General features: G+C 43.3%; 1 protein-coding gene and 1 long non-coding RNA gene across 5 annotated transcripts in view; one reads left to right on the forward strand and one right to left on the reverse strand.

Moving 5' to 3' along the window:
• Window positions 1–7636, reverse strand: part of LOC128080751 (uncharacterized) — a 31799-nt gene extending 24163 nt beyond the window's left edge. For 2 of the 3 annotated variants that reach the window (XR_008206871.1, XR_008206872.1), the window contains exon 1: window positions 7530–7636. This is a non-coding gene — a long non-coding RNA (uncharacterized LOC128080751). Of the gene's footprint in view, window positions 1–6313; window positions 6407–7529 lie in introns of those variants that run through there. The other variant, XR_008206873.1, reaches the window with a different exon arrangement.
• The window catches only part of CPEB2 (cytoplasmic polyadenylation element binding protein 2), a 52831-nt gene continuing 37159 nt past the window's right edge, over window positions 6353–22024 (forward strand). For both annotated transcript variants that reach the window (XM_052683322.1, XM_052683323.1), the window contains exons 1-3: window positions 6353–7654; window positions 9803–10081; window positions 20812–20902. In XM_052683322.1, coding sequence (XP_052539282.1) covers window positions 6353–7654; window positions 9803–10081; window positions 20812–20902 — 1672 coding nt within the window. The remainder of the gene's footprint in view (window positions 7655–9802; window positions 10082–20811; window positions 20903–22024) is intronic.

Genomic DNA, 22024 nt, shown 5'->3' on the forward strand with positions numbered 1-22024 from the left:
TCTAAAAAGAGTTTCATCTCATATTTTCCTTCATTTTAAATTACAGCTTATACTGAGATCCTGCACCATAGGGCAGAGAAGCGAGCAGAAATTGCCACTTTTGATTAGCACAGCAAAGCAGCAAACTAGTAATGGGATTTCTTTCACTTTAATTCACTAGTTGGTTGCCATAAATACTCTTCTGTAAAACATGGAATTCTGAATGCTCCTCAGACATTATTTTCCTTTCATGAAGATGTTTGTTTACTTTGGCAGTGATTCTCTTGGGAGAAACTCTAATGACTTCCACTACCAAAAAAAAAAAAAAAAAAAGAAAGTTAAAAAAGAAAGGAAGAAAGAAACAGAAACCGCCACTAGCAAGCAACAAAATATTAGTCTAATGTGCTGGTTAAACTCCAGGGCAAAAAGAAGAAAAAGCAAAGTAAATCACTGGTTTACATTTCTGTGACCAGAATCCATATCCTGCAAGTTTAGTAGGCAGCAGAGCCCTTGTGGTAGAAGAAAGGCTTTCAATAAGGAACAAATACTCCTACAGATTTTGTGATTTTTTAGCTATAAAAAATGAACACAACATGGGCATGCGGTCACAGGAACAACAGAATGAAGCAAACTATGTCAAACCCTCATGTTATGTTTTCTCTCTGCTTTTAATTTTATTCTGACATACGGTGATCAAACAGCAGTTTACTTTCATATTTTTTACATGTAGATGATGAACAATCTCTGTTAAAGAAAAAAAGCACTGGAGAGGAATGTGACTCAACAGACTGCTCACTGCTAAAAAAGACTTGCCCACCTCCTTTGCAGCAATGCATGATTTTTGTTATCAGGGTTTAAAAAAATCAAGAACAGAAAAACAGTAAATAAAACACATTGATATAAACCTTTAGACATCTTTTTCCTGTGAAATGTCAAACTTCATCATCTGTTTTTCTTACTGAATAACAACCAGCAGTCCCAGACTGTTTTCCATGTTTCCATGGGAGGAAGCAGTCATTAACAAAAATCAACTTTAAGGTTAAGAGGAAGCGGCTCTATCAGAAGCACGTTAGTCATGTATTTTTGTTACCAGTTAGAACAATGTGCTGTTCCTGGAATGCATATGCAGGCTCATTTCAAACCTTAGGCTGATGTATGAAGCAGACACATGCCACAGACCACAGACAGGAGACAGCGCTTCTTTGAACAGCCTGACCACAGGTGACATCAAGACACACCTGCCAGCAGAGCACATGAGAATGAGGCAGGACAGGCAGCACTACTGAAATACAGAGCTTGGAAAAAGGTGCCCAGGAACAAACCACAGGGAAGATGGGAAAAGAGAGAACGTAAAATGGCAGAGAAAAAAATGTTTTCTTGTAGCTGCAGAGCCTTGGAAGAGGGGTCAAACAGAGCAGTAAATCACTGTAAGTGGTGAAAGACCTATAAACGTTGTGGGCTCTCAAAAGAAGAGTTTGTTGCATTACAAGTAGCCACAGATACTCTCTGTGTTGAGCCACTCCACAACAAAAAGGCTTTTTGAAGTTAGTACTAACTACCTGTAGCTATGTTTGCTTTTAATTGTAACATGGAAGAGAAAAAATAAATAAAGAAAAAAAAAAGCCAGAGAAGCAGCTTTTAGTATTGGAATGCGAGCATGAGAACAAAGATAATTTTTAGGTTAGCGTGCTATTTGTGGCCTATATTCAAAATCACAGCCACTGGGACCTTCCAAAAAAACAAATGGGAGGGGAACAACTGATTCTGGAAGCATAGTTATTTTCATTTTTATGTGCTAGGTTCCCAATATTCTGGTGTCTGTGGTAACTTACAAAATGAGGAAGCACTGAAATAGCTCTGCAAATACATAGAAGTCTACATATCATAGTTTGATTTTTATCCATTTCATGACTGATCACAAATTCCCCAAAATTATAACACATCCTTAGCAGTATCTGATTAGAAAAAGGTACAGATTCCACACCAAGAACTTGCATTTTTAAAGAATTTAAACCCACTGGCCGCTCCAAGGAAGGCAGTATTTCAGCACAATCCCTTCCAGCTTTCATAAGTACTAAAAGTTTAGAGGTTTTTTTGTTCAAGCAGAAAAGCAGAATGATGGGCCAAAATTGTCTCGCATAATAATACTGTCTCTCTAACACTGGCCAATAGCAGGTGTTATTCTCCTGGTTTTATGAAAAGGAAAGAACTTAAGCTGTGCATGGCAATTTCTAGAGGAGGCAATAACCACTCAGGGGTACAATTCAGAAGTATTGCCTAAATGAGAGCTTTCATGCCACCTAAGTTCCAGCCAGAAGAGCTGCTTTGGAACCCTTACAGCTTACCAGATTTGTCTTAATACAGCTCATTGTGATTTGTCTTTATGCTTTCTCTTCTATAGCATTGGTTGTTCAACTTGGCACACAAAATTTCATGCACAGTGGATGATGCAGAACACAGCAAGACAAACTCAGATGGCCATCGTCTTTACTGCGCTGACAAACCCTGGAGAGCTGTTAGCCTCAGTTCCGCATGGGCCTCCCAAGTGAAGTGGACATCTGGCATGTCTGTTACAGTGAATAGACAGAAGCAGGATGATTAATGGCTGCCAGAACCATAACTTAGGTATATATGGTTTTACCTATCCGACAGCTTGTTTTGCCACATCTGCTTTTTTCAATGCACATATTACAGGCAGTGATATTGCACATGGCTTAACACCCACTCCTCTCAGCCACTTACCGGAGCTGCATGACTCCTTCTAGCTCCCTCAGCTCATCCAGGACAGAGGTTCTGTTCTGAAATTAGAATGAGGAGCCCAAGTATCCCACTATCAACTAAATTCTGGAAAGGCGAATCTAGCAGACCACCAAGCTGCAAACAGTTGAGGTAGCTGAAAGAACTGGCTAAACATGTCAAGTTTCCTACACATCCATTTAGGCATGTGTTTTCAGACAGTCTTTCCTACTGCCCAATCCAATAAAGGTCTCCAGAAAGGGGCAGCTGAAAAAAAAGAAAACAGGATTACAAGGAAGAATTAAAAATAAAGCACTGGAGTGTGAAGGACACATGCTCAAGTGGAGAACTAAGAAGTGGAGAGGGAAAACTCTGAGAATTGGGCCTATGACTTCTTGAAAGGAAATGATTTGATAAAGAAGCTAGAACTTGTGGCCCCAGCAAACGAGCTAAGGGCTCATAGCTCTTAGAGGCAGGAGCTGGTAGACACACAGCTGGAAGGATGCATGGTTTGACTCAATAAGGCCATTCTTGCTTGTGTCAGAGTCAAGGAGCCTATTTGTACCACAAGACCAATGAGCACCAAAGAGCTCCTGAACAGGATATAGCCATGAGCTTTCCTCAAAACCAGCAAGGAGAGATGAGGTTTCTCTCTCTAAATGTACCTGTACTAGGGAAAGATGAATCATTACTTTGGTAGCACTTGTCTCTTGTTTGCAGAAGATTAGACAACTAATTCAGAGCGGATGGTTACTTTATATACAATTAAAAATATATGAGATTTCCTCCATGAAAGTTTTTTAATAAGTGTGCATGACTGGGGCAGATAGTTACCATGGCAGAGATAAGCTGCCACAGAGGATGTGAGTACTCTTGTCTTCTAACTGATTTAAAAGAACTTGTGAACTCCACAACAGTTCTATTAGAAGAATTGCAAGAATTGGGACTCAGGCAAGGGGACAAATACTGCAGTCAAAGAAGTTCCTGCCTTACTTGCTAGCAACAGGCAGCTGGCTATAAGGGTGAACAGTGCAGCACTACTTCACCATTGTTAGATGCCAGCAAATGCCCCAGGTGTGGGACAGCTTCTGTTCAGGTTTGCAGATAACCAAATGTCAGGTGTGTGACACAAAGGCAAGGGGAAGCTGGGTCCTACGAGTTCTACAGCTCTCTGAAGCCATGTTTATGAGGACTGTGCGATGAAGCAACTCTCTATTCAGGGAGCAACCATCACTCAGCAGGCAGCATTCACTCAGCATGCAATCATCATCAACAGGGCCTTAATCTGTACCCTGTTTTTTGCTACTTGTAAGATGGCTGTAGAGCTCCTGAAACAGAATGGATGCCAATATTAACTGAAATATGAGAAAAAATAAAATAGCAATTAGTCTTCTATGCTGCACATGTATTTGCATGGCAAACTCGCAAGGTAGCATAGATATCTAAATATACACACCCATGTAGGCTTACTCCTGTCTACAGGAACATGATTGCATCAAAAAAGACTGTAGATATGTGGAACTAAACATTTTTCCTTTACAGTTTAAATACATGTAATAAACACAGATTTAATAATTAAAGCACTGGTTCAGGCCAAAGATCCATTGGCCAAATGGAAAGCAACAATGCAGCTTCTGATAGAGGCCACTAATGGATGCCTATGGAGAAGTAGGATAAATCAGGCATATACTGACCCTTCTTAAGTGTGCTATCACTCACTCTGCAGATGTGCACCACTCTCATCACTGAGTTACAGCAAACAAGTGGAGGCCCTTTAATTTGTTCTTTTCAAGGATATCTACATCTGCAATAGCATTACACCTATAGTTGCAGCTACTTATTTGTGTTCAACTCTGTTGCTAAAAGCCATGTTTCCAGAACCATAAAAAAGGGTAAAACAAAGGAGGGCCACAAAGATGATCAGGGGACTGGAGCATCTCCCTTATGAAGACAGGCTGAGGGAGCTGGGCTTGTTCAGCCTGGAGAAAAGAAGGCTGCGGGGTGACCTCATTGCAGCCTTTCAGTACCTAAAGGGAACCTACAAACAGGAGGGGAATCAACTCTTTGAAAGGGTTGATAACAGTAGGACAAGGGGAAATGGTTTTAAGTTGAGGGAGGGGAGATTTAGGTTGGATGTCAGAGGAAAATTCTTGACTGTGGGAGTGGTGAGGTGCTGGAACAGGCTGCCCAGAGAGGCTGTGGATGTCCCGTCCCTGGAGGTGTTCAAGGCCAGATTGGATGGGGCCCTGGGTAGCCTGGTCTAGTGTAAAACGGGGAGGTTGGTGACCCTGCCTGTGGCAGGGGGGTTGGAGCTTCATGATCCTTGAGGTCCCTTCCAACCCTGGCCATTCTGTGATCTGTGATACCTCAGGCCTGCCTTAGTTTTCCTTGGGTCAGTTGATGGGTTACGTGGCTCAAAGAGGTCTCCTAGAACGTGTCCCAAGAAGGACAGCAGAGCTGGCAAAGGGTCTGGAGTACAGGCCTTAAGAGGAGTAGCTGAGTGCACTGGTTTTGTAGACGATGTTCAGGTTGTACGTAAGGAAAAGTTTCTTCTCAAAAAGAGCGGTGATGCCTTGGAACAGGCTAATCAGGGAGATAGCAGAGTCAGTTCTCAAGAAACGTGGAGATGTGGCACTGAAGGACACGGTTAGCGGGAACGGTGGGGATCAGTTGACAGCAGAAGTCCAGCACACAGCCCGGGGCCAGGCCCAACCTCGACATCCCCCAGCTCGTGCCGCCAGGGCCCGGCCCACCTGCCTGCGTCAATGCAAACGAGGGGCGGGACGCCCCGCCCGCCGGACGGTGCGGCACGGGGCGGCGGAAGAAACCACGGCTCGTGTGCCCAGCACCTCCCTCCCTCCGCGGAAGTACCGGCTGCCGCGGACACAATAAAATAGTTCCATTTTGGTTGTTTCCGGCTTCGGGGTAGATGCCTCATCGAAGGCCGGCGCGTTTTCGGGGCGTCGCTTAAAGACGCTCTCCTCTCCCCGCGCCCTTTAAATGGTAGCGCCCACCTTCGGCGCTCGTCGTTCGGCGGAACGAGCGCATCCCCTCCCTCGCGATCGTGCATTATTCATGAGGGGGCGGGACCGCCGGCTCATTACCAAGGTCTGACGGAGGGCGGGACCGTGACGCGACTATGACGGATGTTCCGGCATTCTTAAGGGGGCTGCAGCCGGCCGGCGGCCGCTATCGGGGGCGGGGGCAGCGGTGAGGAGTGTTAGTCCCGCTCGGGAGCGTTGGGGTACGGCCGGCTGTCGCCCGCCCCGCTCGGTGACCGGCGGCCGGCCGGGGATGGGAGCGCCCCGCGGTGTTGTGTAGCGGCTCGGGGAGCCCCGGGGCGCGGGCGCGGCTGCGAGAGGAAGGGGTGCCCCTTTGGGGGCAGTGCGTGAAAATTAGAGGAGGGGTTGTCGTGGAGCGGGGGGCGGGTGGGGAGAGCTGACAAAAAAGGGTTATTTATTATTATCAAAACGCTCCGATTTCCGTATGTAGCATAGCGGGGGTTATACGAGGAAAAAGGCTTTATTGTAGGAAGTGGCTATTTTTAGGTTCGCACAGCGCTTTGCGGCAGCGCTCGCCCCCGCCCCAGGTTAATTACCTTTGTCTCTCCGTGGGGCCGGGGCAGCCCCGCCGGCCCATGGGGGACCCCGGCCCGCCGCCGGCCCCCAGCCGCAGCCCCAGCCCCGGGCCGCCGTGGTCCTTCCCCTCGCCGGCAGCCGCCTCCCGTTCCTCCTCCTCCTCCTCCTCCTGCCCCTTCTCACCCACCGCGCCCGGTTCCTCCGCGCTGTTCCCGGCGCATCCCCGCGGCGCGCAGGAGGAGCGGCCGCCGGTGGTGACACAGCAGCAGCCGGGCGGCGAGAGGCTGGGCAGCGGCCCCGCGCCGGGACACCCCCCTCCCGGCCACCCCTCCTCCGACTTTAAACCCGCTCTCGGCCCCCAGCAGGATTTAAACAAGCAGCAACCGCAGCAGCAACCGCCGCCTCCTCCTCCGCCGAGCCAGAAGAGGAAAGAGTTGAAGCCGCCGCCGCTCAGCCCAGCCCAGCTCGGCGGCAGCCACCCCCCCGACTATCATCGCCACCCCCCTCAGCAGCAGCAGCAGCAGTTCAGCCGCCCCACTGACAAGTACCGGCAGCAGGAGCGCAGGCAGCAGCAGCAGCAGCTCCAGCTCCTCGGCGCTCGCCCCCCGGAGCCGCCGCCGAGCCTCGGGCCCCTCAGCGCCGCCGAGCGCCGGGCGGGCTCCGAGCGGGGCGCCCCTTCCCGCGCGGGGGGACCGGCGCCCGCCGACCCCGATGTGGGGGTGGCCGCCGCCGCCTCCTGCGTGAATCCGCCGCCGTCTCCTCCTCGTCCGCGGGCGAGAGCCGAGCCGCCCCCCATGGAGTCCCCCCCGAACAGCCACTTGCTGGGCAGCCCCGGGACCCTCCTGCCCGGCGGGCTCGGCTCCGGCTTCAGCAGCCTGCAGAGCCCGGAGATCCCCAGCCCCCATCACCAGAGCGGGGGCGGCTCCTCCTCGGCGGCTTCCCCTCCTCCTCCGCCGCTGCCCGGCTTCGGCACCCCCTGGTCGGTGCAGACCTCGTCGCCGCCTCCGCAGCAGACGCAGCAGCCTCCGGTCTCCAGCGGCGGAGGGCAGATCAGCGCCATGCCGCCGCCGAGCCCGGAGTCCGAGACCAGCTTCTACCCGGGGATCCCGTCGTCCATCAACCCCGCTTTCTTCCAGAGCTTCTCGCCGGTGTCTCCTCACAACCCGTGCGCCGGGCCCTTCAGCAGCCCCTTCTCGGCCGCCCCCCCGCCGCCACCGCCGCCGCAGATGAATTTACCTCAGCAGCAGCAACAGCAGCAGAACCGGAGGTCCCCGGTGAGCCCGCAGCTCCAGCACCAACACCAGGCGGCCGCCGCCGCCGCCGCCTTCCTGCAGCAGCGGAACTCCTACAACCACCACCAGGTACCGGGAGCGGAGCGGGGGGCGCCGCGCCGCGGGAGGGCACCTGCGGCCCCGCGGGGAGGCGGCGGCGCTCGGGCGGAGGCAGTTGGCCGCCGATCCCCACCCGTTCGGCGGGCAGGTGGAGGGGCGCGTGGCGCCCGCGCCCCCGGGGACGCCTTTTCGCCTCACGGAGGGGCCTCGCCGGCGGAATATTCCTCTCCCCCGCCCCGCTCCCTCCCCGTCGGCATGCGGAGAACGCGGCGCGCCCCGAACAATGCGCGTGACAGCTCCCGGCCGCCCCGCCGCTCCCTGGCCGCTCCGCCCGGGGCCGCCCGCAGCTCTGCGGGCACCGCGCGCCCCGCCGGGGCTGTCAGCGCCCATCCCGAAATGGCGTGGCTTTGCACCCGCGGACGGGGCAGTGCTTCGGGCTGCCTGGCTTCGCTGCTGGTTGTAACGAAGCGTGCTGTGACAGTTTGGTGTTCGGCTGGAAGTTGGTATTGTTTCTTGGAACAGATAGTGATTGTTGGAAGGCAGAGAGCGGCAGAGCCGCGCTCATCGCCTGCTGGCCCTAAAGGCCTGGGTGGCACGGGCCTCTCCCTCATTTCGCTTTCGTTGTAACGCAAATCCTGTCCGTTAAAAACAAAACCAAAAAAACAGTGGAGGTGAGTTTGTACGGAATTTATTTCATAACCCCGATGCAGTGATCCTGTCTGAGGTATCACAGAGTTACTTTGGACTGTGGTGGTGCAGGGGTGGTTCTCCTCAGTATCTGTGCGCTCTTCAGAGGCGTCCCCGCACCATAGGAGAGCTTTCTCGATCGTTATCAGTTGTGGGCAGCCCGAGGCTGTGCCCGTGACAGCCCAGCTTGGCAGTGTTAGAGGCATGCTGGCGTTTGGCATTTTCTCCTCAGGTTTGTTTCACAACACAACGCTGGCCTCTCCCAAAATTCCAGCCGAAGCGTTCAAGTTCTACAGCATAATTATCTGTAATTATACAGAATGGGATGTTTGCTTGATTACCTGACCAAAAACGGCCTTAGTGTTTTTCTGTTTGTTTTCATGTGGAGAGGGTATTACAGCTCTCTCTGTCTTCAGAAAGTTCTGTATAAACCATAACATGTCAATGTGCCTTAAATGTTTAAGTTACTGAAATTACAAGCTAAGGGCTACCTGCAGCCTTTGAGGTGGAAGCGCTGCATTCAGCTTTAAACTTGACTTAGAACATCCACCCCGCACCCGTTTGTGTGGTGAGAAAAGCCTTTCCTCCAGGAGTCGGGTTTAGAACACCGAAGGTAAATCCTCTCTGTGCCGTCAGTTGGGCTCAGTGGGTCCACCTCTTGGTGGTACAGCGGCTGCCAGGGTCTGTCCTTAGCACGAGTTGTAGGAACCAAAACTTCTCCCCTGTAGAATTTTTGCTCTGAAGACAGCTTACATTTTTAATATTGAGGAGAGTAGTGGTTGAGGTACAGAAATACTTCGTACTGCTTCTAAGTAGGGAGAAGAATCTTTTTATAAGAGAGAGTGAGCTGCAGAATTCCAGAGATAGTCCAGTATATGACTCCGAAAATACTTGAGCAGTGGCTTCAGAATAATGCATTTTAATGTGGAAATGTTAAGATAGCTCTTCAAACAGATTCTCTGCACAGTGATCAGTGCCTTTTTTGCTCTTATATGGTAATACTTTGACGGTACTGAGATGGCAATACTCAAAATATTGGGAAAAAAGTGAAGCAGAATTTTAGTTTTTGAATTCCTTGTCGCTGACATAAAATGACCAACTTGAAGTTCTTGTGTTATTTTTTCCAGATATCTTATAAAATATGAAGTAGTGTATCAGTGAGGTAATTAATGGCCCGATCCTTTTTGTAACACCGTATTTAACCCTGGGATTGCTCTCTGCATACATATGAAGGATCCTGGCAGTTCCTGTGAGGATGAAAACCTAAATTGCCAGTACAGGGCCTGTGGAGGAGGGAGAGTTTCAATAAGGCAACTTCTTGTGGCTGTATTACGTTTTATACTTGGCCTCAATAATGATCTAATACAACATCAGAAAAGAAGAAGTTTATAGGAATCTTCGAGCATTGTCTGCTTAGTGTTTCTTTGCTCTTAAGTAGAAAAATTGTTTTCAATTATTTTCAAAATAATATGAATTAATCTTTCTTTTTAGCCTCTTCTGAAGCAGTCACCCTGGAGCAATCAGAGTAGTGGCTGGAGCACAGGAAATATATCCTGGGGAGGAATGCATGGCAGAGACCATCGTAGAACTGGAAACATGGGAATTCCAGGAACTATGAACCAGATCTCTCCTTTGAAGAAACCCTTTTCTGGTAATGTCATAGCTCCACCTAAATTTACTCGCTCCACTCCGTCACTGACTCCAAAATCATGGATTGAAGATAATGTTTTCCGAACTGACAACAACAGTAATACTCTCCTTCCCTTGCAGGTAAGGATGGTATGTAACTGGTGTGTTCATAGTCCTGCGTAGCATCTGTCTGCATTCACTAAAGTAGAATTCAGCAGTGGTTACTGTCCTGATACTCTGTTTGGAATTTGTGTTCGTGTATAATTTTTACTCTTGGTAGCAACTAGCACTAAGATTCTCAGTGCATTGAGCAGTACATGATCCTTGCAGTTAACTAAGAATATTGTCTATTGCTGAAGATGGAAATGCAGCAATAGAAGAGCAGAAATGTTTAATCCAGCAAGTATTTTCTGCTTATCATAACGTTCACATTCTTATAAATCCCTTGAAGATTTAGAGTTGGGTGTGGCTTGCTTTATTTTTGTTCACTTATCCTTGTACACAGATTTTCTTGCAAAACCTCGCAGGTGGCTCTGAATCTTAATCATGGAAGTCTTTTTCTGGTCTTCTAGTCTGATCTTTGTGTATTAGAAAGATTTGCTGCCTCTGCATTCTAGAAACTTCAATATTAAGCTTTGGCTATTATGCTTAGGCTAGAAGCCTTGTGATTTAGAAGTGTATAACAGGCAGATATGTCAGTACTATGAATTCTGAATTTTGCCAGCGATTTCTTGTGTGGCTTCAGGTAAGTCACTTAACTGCAACCTCATCCATTATATTGAATCCCATTTTATTCATTATGCGCTTGCCTGGATTCCCTTATTTGTTACCATTTCTTGATAGCTGGAAACTGTATTATTTTTGGATGCCAAATCTCAGTTACCATTCAAACAATTTCTAGGCTACTCTTTTAAGTTACAAAAAAGAGCTTGGGCGACTTGATTTAGAAACTATGCATTTTAAAGTAGTAGATTAGTCCATGAATACTGTACATTCTTTAATTTTCTTCACGCCTGTATCAGCTTCAGTCTGTCTTACACAGAGCTACTGTATTCTGGCTAATGTAAAAAGTATTACATGGAAGGAAAATAATTAGAATGTGGAGGTAAAGAAACATACAGCTATTATAGTTGTTTTCTTAAGTCTCTCACTTAGTGATTCAGAGTTTTGATTTGTCATCGTTGTGATCATACTTGAACTTGTATAGATGTACTCCATCAGTTATGGATGTACATCTGAACTTAATGTGGCTGTAGTGGTTGCAAAACAGTGTTCTTAGGGAGCAGATTTCCCACTAAGATCTCTATTTTTCTTAGCATTTCCATGGTGGAGTTCTATTTGGCATGGGAAGCAATGTGCTGACTACCTGAGTGAGTGCTGATACTGGCAGTATTCATGGGGCACCCCTGACAGTGGGGTTGGGCCATGCTGAAGTTGGGCATGAAAGCTTGGGAGGATTTACCCATTCTGTGAAGACCTGTTCCATTAAGTGGCTTTGCTGGCTGGAAGATCTTGGTTGAGTCTTTTTTTTTTCTCATCGATGAAAAGATGGGGGGAAAAAAAAAAAAAAACAGCCATTCTTTACATTTTCAACCTGATCAACTAAGAAAAACAGATTACAGATAGGGAGTGCTTTGCAGCGTGCTTCAGGAAGAGTTGCAAGTTAACACTGAAGTGTCTTTTCAAGATACTAGCCTAAGGAATTGGGTTAAAGACATGAACACCATCATATGTGGAAACTGTGGTGATGTATCCACTGGACTTCATAGGCAGCAAGTACAAGTGGTGAATATATTTTTACTTCCTCAGCATGCTTTACAAGGCAGGATGATGCTTGCTTTGAACTGTAAGAAGCATCTGCTGTGGTCATCTAATACAGATGAATTCATTTTTTGTCTAAACAAAAATGCATTCCAACTGTAATTTAAAGCATTCCAATATATTAGGGTAGGAAAAAAAGCTTGAAATTTGGTTCTAGAAACGAAATTTATTCTAGAAAATAAATTTATGAAGTTTTTGTGCTCTTTGGGGAGGGAGCTGATAGGTGCACTTCATTATTCCTCTCTCTGAGAACACCAGAGCCACCAATTAGATAGGGCTGCTTGTCTAACTGTACTTATGTTTTACATCTGTCAATCTCTCCTGCGTGTATGAAGTCGTAGCTGCAGAAATCAGTAAAAATACTCCTATTTGAAGGCTTCCTACTGCTATTGTGGAAACATTAGATGCTTCCATAAATTATTTTGCTACATTGAATTGGTGTTCTTATTTTTCAGTTTTTATACTATTGTTATGATTGATTCCTTGTAATGACTGCTAAATTTTAGAAGTCACAATGAAAAGTTAAATAGAGTTTAGAGCTCGTGCTTCTTTTCATCAGGACTTGTGTTGGCAATTGTGGTGCTGTCAAACACCCATCTTGTTAATTTGTACTGTGCTTGTCTCCTTCCATAAAAGGGTGAGGTATTTCGATTGAGGATTCTTAAAGGTACAGTAGCCCTTTATGAAGACACTCAAAAATAAGTCATTAAACTTGAGGCATTTTGAAAGTCTCACTGCAGAGCACTTACACATATGTACAAGTTCCCTGTTACTTTCAAGCTTCCAGGGAGTGACTGCAGCCTCACAGGCCTGTTCAACACGTACTGCATCATTCACAGCTTTGCAGAATACCTCTCCATGTGACCACGTGTCAGTGTTTTAATTGTAGTCATCATTTTGCATGGCAGGGGGTAAAGCACCACTCCTCCAATCTTCAGCTAGCTGCTTTAGAGCTTTCAGGTTAGCCCAGGCTTAGCAGTTGTAGATGTAGAAAAGCCAGTGCTCTCACAGATGGACTTTTCTGCAGGTCACTCATGTTCTGCTAAGCATGTGTGAAAGTTCTCTAGTTTTGCAAAGTTTGATGTTCAGTGTCAGTGAGATGATCAGCACAGAAATTGTACAAAAATTCAAAGCTTACCCTTTTGGAACTTCTTTGGTGTTTGGGGAGGGGTTCCCAATGTAGAGCTGATGCTAATTGTGATGAAAGCAATATTTCTTGGTATTAAACTAACGTATCAGGGACAACTAATATAATTTATTACTGATAACTGTAATCATACAGTGAACAGATGAAAGCACATTTTCAGTACTTAATAGTTAGAAGTGAAGGATATCCCATGTGAAGCTGCATTCTCAGTGGCCATACTGGTTACAGTAAGGCTGCTTTTGGTTAGGGCCATTATGAAGATGCGTTGGCGATTTCAGTTTGTTTTTGTGTTTTTTAGAATAGTAGTTAAAATATCATGACAACACTGGCTTGACTTGGTCATGTATAAATCGACTGTCAGCTTTTGTGATTTTCTGTGAGAAGCTTCCCTTTCCTCCTTAAGATTTTAAGGTAACATAAAATGCATTGACTAAAGCTCTCTCACGGGTGAAATTGTGTCTACAAGTTTTAGTTCTGTCTCACTGCTTGTACCATTACAGGTACTCCACATAGGAAAGGGATTATTGCCTTGCGCTGGAATCACTGGGGAACAATTAGAAGTGCATGTTACACTGTCTAACTTAGGCATTTTAATGCAGTAGCCTACTTCTCTCTCCTTAAAGAGAAACCAGGCTCCTTTTTTAGGTAACCTAATTCTCTAGAAGAACGTACCTGTTACCGCTGACTGCGTACCGTCCTGAATTCCAGTTCAGCCTTGCGGTACGGATGCTTTATTCTCTCATAGGCAGTACCAAAGAAAGAAAGAAACACACAACTGAACATAGGTATAAAGTTTAGAAATACATTTGTAATCCCTAGTAATGATTTTTCCCAAAAGCATGCTTTGGGCATTCCCATGGCTGAAATGTAACCACGGAAGCCAGAGGTCTGTGCGTGCTTTTTTCCTATTTACATTGATTGGAGGAGGAAAATAATGTGTGTGTGTGTATCTATATAAAATTGTGTACAAATCTATTTTGATGAAAGTTTAATGTTTCTCAATATTTTGCATGTAAGCTTATGAAAAGCTACAGCGAGTTCAATAAGAATTTTCATTCTAGTAAAAAAAAAAAAACAAAACAAAAAAACCACTGTTTAACTGAAATGAATACGAGTTTAGTTTGCGTTTCTTTTGAATTCAGGAAATGCATGGCATGTCTGGGTGTTTTTCACCTTGATTTGTCCTTCCTGTTTGTTCAAACAAACAGTACATGTAATGTTCATGGTCCTAAAAGCCAAACTTCATTCTTCTGCGTTCGAGTGCAGCTCTCCAGCTGGGGGTTCTGTGGTGAGGCACAGTCTCTCAGAAACGCAGATTTTACTTTTTCAATTTATTTTGAAGTTTGCTGAAGTTCCAAAGAAAACAAAAACCCTTCTGAAGTAAAATGAATTTTAGAACTGTACTTCCCAGCAGGTGTTAGTTTTGGATATTAATTTCTGCTGTTGTCACACTGCTTCTGTCTTACAGTCAGCTCTGCTCAGAAAATTTCAGATTCTGAGTGTCAATTTAAGATGGTTTATTAAAGGTGCATTCATGTCTTAACTGACAGCTACCCAGATGATACACATACTAGCCAATTCTAGCTGAAGAGTAACTTTTTCATTTTAGGTTCTTAATTGCCATATTTATACTCATAAAAGTGTGATCAGTTTGTTCAGAAGTGCTGCTGAGTGTTTTGCTGCTCTGGTTAAATGTGGAAGGCCTTGAAAGTATCTACCTGTGAAGTTATCCTAGTCTACGGATGAATGTGAGAACCCTCATAAGTCAGGCTTTTCTGGTTTATTTTTACTGAGGCAACACCTGTGACAAAACAGTGCTCTGGGATTTCTGATGCAATAGATTGAGTGCCTGGATATGATTGAATATCACTAAAGCTTATGCACAAAACCAGATTTCTGCGTTTTGGGGACCATACTGAGGATATTCCGAATTGGAGGGAATAGTCTTCTGACAGGCTCTTAACATCAGGTTCAGTACTTTTGAATAAACAGTGCTGGTGACTACATGGATAATCAAACGAATGTTTTGCGTATGTATAACGTAGATGTGTGCATGTTTTTTTATCTTTTTCTGAACTAAGAATTTTTATTATTAAAATTTATTTTAGTTACTGAACTGCTTACTTTATTCAATTAATGCAAAAATTCAAATCAGGAAGATTAAACTTATATTTAGCAGCTATGATGGCATGTATGTCATTGGTATACTAAGTAGCATATCTAGCCTTGTTCACTGTGCCAAAGCACAGTTGACTGAAGTTAAAATGAGTGTTCTCACTTAAGACCTGTCCAAAAGCACATTTACTGTATGTTCTGATATGTTTATATTTCAGTACTCAAGACTGCATAGATACAGAATCATAGAATTTAGTTGGAAAGGACCTCAAAAGGTCATCTAGTCCAACTTCCTAATGAATGGGGATACCCACAGGTCACTCAGAGCCACTTCCAGCCCGACCTTGGATGTCCCCAGGGGCAGAGCAGCCACCAGATATTTTTGGGAGCAGTGAGCTGAAGGAGATTTTCCAGTAATTCTGGATAAAAGCTTCCTTTTCAAATGTCTTATATAATGATCTTCTAGTCATGTTGTCCAAGCTATTCATACACAAACCTTCTGGTCTTGCCTCGTAAGTCAGTCTTGCCAAGCTCTTAATCATCTCCATAATGTGTCTGGTTTGCTGCCAGTTCATGAACGTATATTCTTGAGCTGAAGTATTCCCTTGTGGAAGCAGTAAAATGCTGTTGGGATTTTTCTGTTGTTGTTTTTAAATACATATCTGCAAAGTAGGCATGTCTTTGCCACAAGAACTGTTCTTAGTGTATTTTAAGTCTTATTTAGCTAGCTTATACAGCTGATTTTTGTCATTTTAACTTCAAAATTCTTACATTGTCAAGTTGACTGTTCTTAGATGTCTACAAGACCTTACAGTTCATTGTTACCACTAATGACACCGTGTAAAGTAACCAAGCAATTTCACGTGTCTATTTCAAAGCTTTCTCCTTCCTTTTTTTATAGAGCAAAAGCTGTAGTAAGTCTTAAGTTTTAGTATTGGATTTCTCATTTATGATATTCAGAGATTTAGCAATGGGCTTACAATTACAGTATGTCCTCACTAAACAGAGAATGACTCAAAGCTTGGATGTTAGTAAATGATGACATCTTAAAGTATATATTATACTGAATTGTTATATTATTACTCCTAATGTTAACACTGAGCAATGGACTACATTCATTTACTTTTGTAATCTGTGGGTACTTTACTACTAGATTAGCTGTTACATTCTGGTCTTAGAATGTTTTTTTATTCGGATCATTTTTAAGGCAAAAATAAAAATGGAAGCATGTTAACATTTCACTTTGGGGAATGATGAAGAATAAGGTGGTTGGTTGTTCCTTTTTTTTTAATTGAGCTTTTAAATCATCAAGGTCAAAGATACAGAGTCTTTTGCAGCTGCCAAGGCTGTACTCTAACCTGACTAGCAGCTTTATGACTTGTAAGTTGTTTTTAGCCCCTGTTGGATAGTGCTACATTTATTCAGAACGTGAAAGGACACGCAAAGTAACATATTGTAAAGATATTAGCATTTACTGAATTCACTACCTATGTCGGAATTCCTATTTTTTACCTCAAGAACTCTTACAGATCAGTACTTTAACAAATGTGCCTGAAATTCAGAGGTATTTAGCTGCTTAACTGTGAGCATCTATTTTTAGAGTTTGTGGTAAGGATTAGCAAAATCGTATTTGTAATTTAATAGTTTCTGACCACGTCTGTATTTACTTTATGTATAAGTGACAATATAAAGCTTTGAGAGGTGACTGCACTGAGGCTCTGCAAATGCTCTAACTGAATAGTCTTTGCATAAATTGTGTGGATATATATAAAGTCCTAAATACTTTGTACTAAGAAAAATGATTTATTCAACAGCTCAGTGATGAAAGTGGCTCTTCAGAGAAAGCCGACTTCCTGCCATTCATTCCACATTTAGATGTTTGAGGGGAGTACATCTGAAATCTGTGTTTTGCATGACACTGAGAGAGTCCGAGGGCTGACTGCATCCTCTGGATAGAATACTTCATGCTTCCCCTATGTTGCATAATTCTGTACATATAGAAAATAAGTACCACTTTTCTGTAAATTTGCTTACCGAGCTTTAATTTCTGAGGTGACAATTTCTATCAGTTATGTATCTCTGAATCTTTAGAATTCCTTTTCAGTTCTTCCATGTGTGCACAGAGATCTGATTTCTGTAATTGGAAATGTAGGTCAGGCAAGATTCAAATCTTTCTACAGTTATAAGGAGATGAAACTAGTGTGAGAATATGTAGTGCTTGGGAGTAGTTAACTTTATCAGCTCTAGGAAAGGCTAGTGTTGTGCTGTGACATTCCACTGAGGCATGGACCTTCTGACACAGCCACGGTTTATTTGCTGCTTAGCACAGGATTGATGTGCCACAGAGATGAGGGAAATGCAAAATATTCTGCAGGAACTCGTGGTTGGGGAAGAAAACGGACTTCTTTGTATCAGGACAGCCTAGAAATATATGTGTATTAACATGCAGTTCGGTTGGGTATCGGTGCCTTTGTGTTAATAAATCTTCTAGTTTCTTTATTTCAAGAAGGTGGATAAGAAGTACTCTTCAAAAACAACCTGGAAAGACCTTTAAAACAATACGGGAGTAGTTCTACTTTCGTATGTATGGGAGATTAGTTTTTATGCTAGTCACAGAGATTAATGAAAATCACAGTGCAAGTTTCCTGATGGAGCTGAGCATGCTGTAATAGTTTTGTACCCCTTCAGAGCATTGTAGGCATTTTTCTGCAGTAGAACTTTCTAGAAAGCCGTTGCGGATGTGACCTACATTATTGACATACTTTTAAGTTCTGCTTTGAAATGAAAGCTTTATATTTGCATAGATTATACTTGTGTTCTTTAAAAATATAATGTACGTGTTTGGGGAACATGAAGTAGCAGTTAAGCGTTATAAAGCCTTACTTGCCAAAGATTTGGAAGTAACCTTTTCCTTGAAGGACATCTCACTCCTTCAGAGATAGTAGCATTTCAGATAGCATTGTTTTATAGGAAATAGTTGATTGTTTTGAGGTGGAATACATCTTAAAAGTTTGAAGCATTTACCACCTTGATGTTACCCAAGGACAAGCATGATGGTAGTAGTGAGGTAGTGTAATACTTGTATTGCCTGTATTTAAATTCTACTTTAGCGCTTTCACAACATTTTTATATTGTACAGTGCATGGCTGTATTATGTTTTCACTGCCAGAAACAAAGTAATACAATTCAAATGACTATTATTAGCTTCAGAGAAATGAAATGCCTGCAGTGTAAAGTGAATGAGGAAAGCTTATTTCTTCTGCTTCCAGCAGCGTGCAACCTTTCAGTTTAAAATAAAAAAGTTGCAAAATGGAATGATGCGAAGGTGAAGCTGTATTAAACCGTGCCACAAACTTGCTGTTCATTATTTTTCCTTTTCTTCAAGTTTTATAAGCAAGTGAGCTGGTATTACCGATATCAGAGTTCTTGCTTAAAAGCTTCTCCAAAGCAAAGCTGAAGTACAGCTGCTAGTGGCACTTTACAGAGTCACAGTGTCTGAGGCTGGCAGCGATGTCTGCATCCATCAGGCCTGGCCCAACTCCTGCCCAAACAGGGACACTCAGAGCTGGGTTCTCAGGCCCACATCCAGGCAGCGTTTGGGGATCCCCAAGGAGGAGATGCCGCAGCCTCTAGGCAGTCCGTGCTCTGTCACTGTGCAGCATGGAAGTGCCTTCTCTTGTTTTCCAGTTCATGTCTGTTGCCCCATTCTGGTACTGGGCACCACCAGATGGTCATCTATCTCATGATCAAAAATGGGAAAATTTTCCTGAGTGAGCCTGTACCGAAGATGAGCCTTTACACGTGCTGTTCTGCTTTACAAATACTGGTTCTTTTACTTCATAGGCTACAAAGGTAGTGAAGTGTGCGTTTTGCTTACTCAGCACTGGGTTTTGCAAGAGCATTTACTGCCTACAGTTCAAGTACAGAAGTCAGCTGAATTTAAGACTTCCTTAAAAACTGTGTTGTCTTCTGAGTGCTTGTTGCTGAGGGACAGTAGGGATCAGATGCAGCATTGTCACAGCTCACACCTTCCATTGAAAGCAGGTTTGCTGTAGTGAGCGGCTTCTTTTCATAGGTTGCTATTGAAAAATAAACCTGCAAGGGCATGAAAGCCGATGAGTCATTTCACTTTAATTCTGCTTCTGCTTAGGACAACCAGAGAACTGAATGAAAGCCTAGTAGTCTCAAAATGAGGTTGCTGTGAACTCAAATACTACAGGAGACTCATTCATACTCAAATCACCTCAAGCTGTCAGTGGCACTTAGTCTGGGGCATGAAAGGAGATGAAATGTAGTGATTTTTTTTCTTTTAGAATATCCTAAGGTTTCAATTAAAAAAAAAAAAAAAGCATTCAAATAAACATAGCAGACTTTTTATCCTACTGTCTTCGTTCTGTGATAGCTACAAAAGTCCACTGCTTTTAGCAGTTGCATGAGGGGAGGGAGAGCTTATAAAGACAGCATCTTCTTCATTCTAATGTTATGACACATTGACTAACCTTTCAAAGGAGGGTGAAAGTCATGTTTCAGTTTGATCATGGCTGGTGTCGCAGAGCTGTTCACAGATCATGGTTTCTGACTCAGGGAAAGCATCTCTTTCAAAGCTTGTTTTTTTTTCAGCCCTGTTATTGAAGAGTTCCTTCTTACTGAAGGGCATAGTTTGAATTCATCTCAACTCTGTTGAACTGTCATGGGAAATGTGGGTCAGAACCCTTCTGTCCTATTATGTATGTACTGACTGTAGCATTAAAGAATTTTAACAGTCTTGAGGTAGGTGCAGTGTGTTCCTAACTCTGCAGAGTTACTGTAGTGCAATCACTGAGGAGATAATAATAAAATCCTGTAATCGTGCCTTAAGTATGATACAGGCCAGCCAGAAGCCTTGCAAGTAGAGGAGATTAAGGTTTTACGCAAACTATTTTCAGTCTCTGAAGGTATTCCAAAAAGACCAAAGAAGTTTCAAGTAATCCTTTTTTTCGTCTATCTCTGCAATTTTGAGGCATTAAAAATGCAGGACGAAATGTCTGAGTTAAACATTAAATTGGTGAAAATATTTGTAATTTATTGTAATACTTTCTATTCAGTGAAAATATTTATCAGGCGTTATGGTAACTTTTCTTATTAGCACTTGCAAAAAGAAAAATGTTCTGTGTAAGGCTGATAATCTTTTAGTAAGCTTTGTGACATTTTCTTTCATAGTTTAGCTTTAATTTTCCAACCTTGAACCATTTAGCTTTGACCATTTTTAAGTCATGTCTTTGCATGCAAAGGGTCTCAGGTTAATGACCCAGAAACGAGGGAGTGCAGTCTCAGCAGGGACAGGCGTGCCTAGGAGAGATACTTAGCAAAGCACCAAGAAAATGCTATCTTTCATTTGTGGCTGTCCATCTCCTCCTCTAGATCCCTGAGTAAGGTTGGGACCTTACTCACTATTTAACTTCTGCATTAAATTAAATTGAGATATTAGCCTCCTTCATTAAACCACTGAATGTTGAGCTCTGCTGTGGATCTTTAGAACTGATTAAAGCAGATCCTCTGAAAGAAACAGTCTATCAAAGTGCATATACAGAGGAGTTCTTTGAAGTGCATTTCTAGTTTTACATTTTAATTAAACTATTAAACTTACTGTTAATAAATTAATATACCTTAAGTTTTTGTATTGCTATCCATCTTCAGAGTATCTGAGCATATAGTCTTTAGCTGGCACTTATGTCTTCCTATCAAATTTCCTGTTAAAAAAAAAATATAGAATTTGTATTCCAATACTAAGGATTTTGTTCTCTTTTAGGATCGAAATAGAATGTATGACAGTCTGAATATGCACTCTTTGGAAAACTCCCTTATTGACATTATGAGAGCAGAGCATGATCCACTTAAAGGTATGTTACTATGCTAAATAAAGAAAAAAGGGTCATCCATTCTGCGGATTTGAATTAACACTGCTTGCTAATTTAGTTTCTAGGTTCGTATTAAAATATGAATTATTTTCTCAAGTTAAATAGAAGGTCAGTCTCAATCTGCATTTTCCTGAAAATACGGATTTACAGATGTTTAAAAATTTAAGCTTTAGTGTCTTCACAGGTATTATTTCCTTCCCACTCCAACTTTCTTCCTCTGCCCAAAAAATTCATAGCTAGGTTTATCTGAAATTGACTTATTTGCTGCAAGGAGTTCTACCTCAGTTTATAAAGACACACAGATCTGCTGCAGCAAGCCAAAAGGAGGTGGGAGGAGAATCAAAACACTTTCAGTGTCTTCCCTATTCTTTGCGGTGGAAGCCGATGTGAAAATGATGTCAATTTCAGAGCCCACGAAAGATGTTAATGCATGGAGTTGTCTGGTTTCTGTTAGCTCTAAGAGGTCCAGAAGTACACTTTGCTTTAGAATGTGGGTTCCTCTTACTCTTCTGGGCTCTGCTGAAATAGTGAATATGTGTGACCTTCAATTTTAACTTCTCTGTTCATTGTACAGTAACTCATTGTATTAAGTTGTTGTTCTGTACTTATTCTTACAAGGGGTTTATCACTGAACTGTAGGGCTCAAACAGCTTTATTTAGATTTATCAAATACTACTTTATTTGTGGTGCTATAACTAGACTGACACAGTCTAACTTTAAAACTATCTAAGACTTCAGAGTTGCTATGCTAAATTCTGTCTCAGTATTGGAGCAATTAAAAAAAAAAAAAAGCAAACAACCTCTATTCATGCAGTTATTTACCCCCATCCGTACTTCAATTCTAGAGGTCCCTAAGCTTAATATATATTGAAGTTATACATAGAAGCGTGTGTTATTGTAATGTGGAAGACAGAGTCTATTCATTGTTTAGTAAGATCTGTGTTCAGTTGGAAGATCTGTAGTACAGCCTGTAACAGTTGAAGATTTATAGAGTGAAGCCAAAAGGTTTTGTGTTGCATTTTTTCTTTCCAAACTAAAAATCTCTGCTAAGCACCAGTAAGTACGTAGCGTTTGGTTAGCTGCTTCATTTTCCTCCGTTAGACT

The sequence above is a fragment of the Tympanuchus pallidicinctus genome, unplaced genomic scaffold, assembly GCF_026119805.1.
Source record: "Tympanuchus pallidicinctus isolate F22 unplaced genomic scaffold, pur_lepc_1.0 scaffold2, whole genome shotgun sequence".
In the NCBI taxonomy this organism is placed as follows: Eukaryota; Metazoa; Chordata; class Aves; order Galliformes; family Phasianidae; genus Tympanuchus; species Tympanuchus pallidicinctus.